This window comes from Triticum aestivum, chromosome 6D (assembly GCF_018294505.1).
Source record: "Triticum aestivum cultivar Chinese Spring chromosome 6D, IWGSC CS RefSeq v2.1, whole genome shotgun sequence".
Lineage (NCBI taxonomy): Eukaryota > Viridiplantae > Streptophyta > Magnoliopsida > Poales > Poaceae > Triticum > Triticum aestivum.
In genome coordinates, this window is record NC_057811.1 from 467,356,946 (window position 1) to 467,362,225 (window position 5,280).

The following is a 5,280-nucleotide window of genomic DNA, read 5'->3' on the forward strand; positions in this document are numbered from 1 at the left end:
AATGGTTCTTTGGTCAGGACATAGAGGGACCCTTGGATTCCTCGTGGGACTTCCTTCGGGCCAGTCGGTCCCAAATGTAATTCTAGGTTTAATGGGGTCTTAGACTTCCTTGATGACAGTGAAGCTTGGAACGTCCAATGCCCCAAAGATCATTTTTGGCCTCTTCGCATTAATGAAATTTCTAAGACCTGGACTTCACCGAGACAACGACAACACTTCTCGTGTGGTTCTCGGAGAAAAGTGAGCGATTCTTCATCGAAAATGCTTATAGACTTATGACTGCACTGCATGGTGAGTTGTTCATTGGTGGAGTTGCAATCTAACATCTAGAGGGAGATTATTCTACTCGGAACCTCATATGGCGCTCCATGATTCCAAAAAAAATGAAGATTACTGCCTGGAAGGCGGTATCGGGTGCCCTAGCTACAATAGCATGCAAAGTTGAATGTCACTTAGCCACTCGTTGGATGTGCTCCGAAGACAACTACATGTGTTGATCTCCTACTGTCATGGGGATGATTCTGACAATAAGAGGTAGGAGAATGGAGTCTGATCTACCGAGGCGCAAATGGCTGACTTAGGGATTTTTACAATTAAGTTCGGGCCTCTCATGATGGAAGTCATGACCCTACGTCTTGTGCTCCGGAAAGGCTTTCTTTGTTCTACGTGTGAAGAGCATAGGAGATTACAATGTGTATGGGAGAGAGAGAGGGGGGGAATGGGGGAAGAGATCCTAAGTCATGGTGAAGGACGGCTTATATAGAGTGTGCCATGTCCTTTCACCTCTTTTGCTAGGTTGATTACAACTATTAGTACTATCAACTACGAAGTGTGGTGGGAGTCTTAATGGAAGTAATGTATGCGTCAATAATAACTACGACGCCTCAGCTGCTTTCCTTGCATGTTCTGCTCCTCACATCCGAGTGCTAGTTTGTCCGAGTGTCTGTGAGTTCTTCGTCCGAGTGTGGTAATACTGCATCTTCGTCCAAGTGGATTTATGTCACGATGTTGTCCGATTAATTAGGACTTGTTGACGTTTTTGTTATTTTTAAGCGGTGGACTCGGGCCCCTTGGTCCTCCATGAGTTTTAGGTCATTGTGGGCCTACCCCATAGTAGCCATCTTCAACACATGCACCCCATTCAAGCGGAGTTTGGGATCGTATGCGGACCATCTGGTCGCTGCCTTCCGATGATCACCTAGTTAATAATGTTAAGGAGTGGCTCCTCGGTGTCTTACTTGGCCGTGATGCAGCAGAACACGACAAGGTGATCATGATCATATGGCGAATTTGACAGCTTCACGATGACTTGGTTCATGACAAAGAGGTCTCTCTAGTTGATGCCACGGTTGAGTTTCTAGATAGCTATCTAAAATCTATTGGTGACGCGAAACTATATAACACTAAGGAAATTCTGAAAGGCAAAATGTCGGCCTTGCTTGATTTGCCGAAGGAAAAACTATATCCTGTATAGGCGAGTCCATGGCCGCCACTACCTTCGGATCACATTACTTTATCTATGGATGGTTTGTTCTCTGATGCGGATGGATTGGCCGCAACAGGTATGATCTTACGTCATTATGTTGGGTCCTTTGTATTAGCGGTGTACCAGTGTGTGTTCAACACTCTAGCCTCTAGGTGGTCATTCAGTCGGACTCCACGGAGGCCCTATCCATTTTTCCAAGAGTTGGTTTAGCCGGCTCCACGTACCAACATTTTGTGGAGGAGATCAATGCTTTGAGGAAGGACAGTGACTTTATTCAATAGGAAATTAGTAGGAATCAAAATGAGTAGTCGATCAGCTGGCAAATTATAGTCGGACGGAGTGTACCACGGTTATGCTGTTACACCAATGACCACCTTATATTTCTGAGCTTTTGCCACTCAACTGTAACTCTATAGATTTAGAATAAAATTCCTTTTATCCCCGCAAAAAAGTTAAATTAAGACAAAACCAAAACATTTTTTATTGAATGAGAAAAAAAAACTGAGAGAGAATGAGAAACATTTGGACTTAGCACGCATCATCATCAAGTCGGCCCAAGCCCAAGCCTTCTCTGCTGCTGCGTACTAATCCGTTCGAGATCCCGAAGCCGACGCTCCCCTAAAAAAAAGCACCCACGCCGCGAGTGAAGCGAGGGTTAGCTTTGCCGTCGACCTCGCCGCGGAGGTTTCTCCGCCCAATCCACCCACTCGATCACCGCCGTTCCCGCCCAGCTTCCCCCTTCTGGCCGGCGCCGCCCTTCCTGGTTCGTCGGCTCCTCCGAGGTACGGATCTGGGTCCATTCCCTTCCCTTCCCTTCTCGAGCCAGCCGAGGCGCTGTCGATTCTTCCACTTGACTTCTTTTGATTCCGTTCTGCAATGTCTGTATAAACTCTGTTCTCCCACCAGCGTATGAGCCTAGAATATCCTCTGTGCAATCCTAGAGGAAATAGCCTGCTTTAATTTTAGTAAAACCTGTTATTAAGCGCCTAGAAATTGTCCTTCAAGATTTGAGTTCAGTTCAGAAGGTGGACGTTTAATTACCTTGTGGTCTTGTAGTTCTAACTGGTCTATTTGTAGACTGTAAGAGCTCAGGTTAATTTGATTTTCCTTATAAAGTTTTTCTGTTCCATTACATGGGTACAAATATTGGGCTTTTGCATTAGGTGATTGCTCCAAGTTAAGCACATAATTTGGTGTCTGTTCCAAGATAAGCGCATAATAGATCTTCCAACAGATATAAAAAAGTTAAACGTTTCACTAGTGTTTCCTTTTACATTAGTCTGTACAGCTGTTATTTTGTTATCTTGTTGTGTTCCGTTCTGACTATAGAATCTTTGCTTCAGTGCCTGCCGGGTCTTGAGACTGCCCAAGTTGTGCAGCTGAGATACTCAATGGAGGATCTCCCAGAGCCACTGCTTGCAGAGATCGTCAAGAGGATTACCCAGACAAGTGATCTTAATTCTCTTTCCCTTGTGTCGAAGCAGCTCTGCACCGTCGAGGCGGAGCACAGGGATGCTATCCGCATTGGCCGTGGACTCAATCCTTCAACAGAAGCCTTGGTATCTCTCTTCTCCCGGTTCCCCAATTTGGCGAAAGTAGAGATCGATTACTCTGGGTGGAAGTCTACTGACGCGGAGCAGTTGAACAACCAAGGCCTTTATGTTCTATCATCTCACTGCCCCTCGCTGTCTGATCTTGCTTTAAGCTTCTGCTCATACATCGACGACACTGGTCTTGGTTATCTATCTGACTGCAAAAAATTGAGGTCCCTCAGGCTGAACCGTGCACCAGCAGTCACTTCTACTGGGATTTTTCGGGTGGCGGTTGGTTGCAGGTATCTGTCAGTTCTCCACCTTGTTGACTGTAAGGCAGTAGACAACAGGGAGTGGCTTGAGTACTTTGGGAGGTATGGATCGTTGGGTGAACTTGTTGTAAAGGATTGTGATGGAATCAGCCAGTATGACCTCTTAAAGTTTGGCGCAGGATGGGCAAATCTCCAAAAGTTTGAGTTCGAGATTAATGGAGATTATTTCATGTTATTTGCTCGTGATCCCTCCATTGTGTCTGGCTACCCATATAGCTATGACATCTGCTGTGATAGCTTGAAGGATCTTCGGTTGGCTCATATTATAACAAATGAAGAAATTGGACTTCGTTTTCTCCTGGGGAAGTGCAAAGCATTGGAGACACTTTACCTGGAGTATGTTATTGGTCTACATGAGAATGAGATGATTTCACTATTCCAGAGGTGCAGCAACCTTAAAACTGTCTCACTTCGACTCAGGCCTCTGCGCTGTGATGATTTTGAGTATAGGACAGCACTGACTGATGCTAGCCTTAAGGCTCTAGCTGTTAGCTGCCCGATGCTTCAGGTTGTTGAGCTCACATTCGCATTTTGCGACCCCGATTGGCCTACTGAAATAGGTTTCACACAAGAGGGCATTTTGACGCTAATCCAATCTTGTCCAATTCACGCTCTTTTGCTAAATGGTGCCAGCATTTTGTATGACGAGGGGATGAAGTGCCTCTCATCCTCACCGCTCCTGGAGAAGCTCGAGCTCGTGGACTGCTGCTCTATAACTGATGCTGGTATGAATTTCATTATTCAGGCTCCTTGCTTGAGGAGTCTCACACTCCGCCAATGCAATAAAGTAACAGACAATGGGATGGCTGAGCTGGCACGTTCACAGAAGTTGGAGTCACTGACCGTGATAGGCTGCCGCCGGATCTCTCTGAAGGGTGTGCGAGGGGCTGCCAAAACAGTTCGCTACTCTGCAGAGTTTGAAAGCCTAGAGAGTTTAAAAGCAATTAACATGAACATAAAATGACTCCTGTCGCCCTGAATCCAGTATTTGGCTATTAATTTGTGTTCACTACATATCAGCAGAAGTTTGAAAACGCAAAACTATGAAAGCAAACTCGGAGGACAGGTGCACCTGCCATTTCCAATTGGCTTCAGATGTTCTAGACTTGTTTTGGTCTTAGGAATTTGACAGAATTCTTGCGTATCCTATGACAGCAACTTCAATTTGTAATCTATTTGCATTGCTCCTGTCTGTACTTCATTTGCTTCTTCAATTTATTCTTATAGCTTCAGTGTTTGGATTTCAAAAGAATACCAGATTCTTCTGGCTGCTTGTGCAACATTTAAGGTTCATGCGTCATTGAGCGCATTAAACCTGGAGATTAGATCTGCTAGCCGTTTCTTTACAGTGGTTCCTCCTAATAACTTATTAACACAACGCATGGCGCACATATTATGAAACAAAGCAAAGAGATTATGAACATACATGTACATGGTGATAGTTCTGTGCAAAACGGCAGAGAAAACAGATATGGTAGAGCGACTCAGCATATCACTTGATGTAATCTAGTGTGGTCTTCATGCTGCTTGGCCATAGCAAATGTCTTCATGTAATATTGTAAGGGCATCAGAGGCGTTACACACAAGAACCAGTGAGCTGCCGGCTACTTTCTTCGCAACAGAAAACTCTTTGGGTGGAGAAGAACTGACGAATCATCAGACAGATGCATGCTGACTTGCAGAAAGAAAGTTATTAGAGAATCAACATTCGAGAAACAGGGTTACAGGTCAGCTCATGAAGAAAGAGGCAGTTTTTCTGAACCTTTGCCAGGACAACGGAGAGATGTGTGCTTTGACAAGCATGCACAAACCGACAGAGAGAAGTAATTCCTCAAGTATGCCTGATTCCGGTTACAATGTTAAGCGACCAGCCATCGACCGTCCCACCTCACTCGAGGCCATCTCTGCAGCTATCGCCATTGCCATCGAC

General features: G+C 45.2%; 1 protein-coding gene across 1 annotated transcript; it reads left to right on the forward strand.

Moving 5' to 3' along the window:
• Positions 1–2,082: 2,082 nt before the first annotated feature.
• Positions 2,083–4,551, forward strand: LOC123145953 (F-box/LRR-repeat protein 14). Its single transcript, XM_044565494.1, has 2 exons — positions 2,083–2,268; positions 2,830–4,551. Exon 2 carries the CDS (start codon positions 2,878–2,880, stop codon positions 4,312–4,314), a length of 1,437 nt encoding a protein of 478 aa, XP_044421429.1. The 5' UTR covers positions 2,083–2,268; positions 2,830–2,877; the 3' UTR covers positions 4,315–4,551.
• The last annotated feature ends 729 nt before the right edge of the window (positions 4,552–5,280 follow it).

Bases quoted from the DNA above. Each gene is read 5' to 3' on its own strand.
- LOC123145953 (XM_044565494.1), top strand. From the start codon at position 2,878: ATGGAGGATCTCCCAGAGCCACTGCTTGCAGAGATCGTCAAGAGGATT.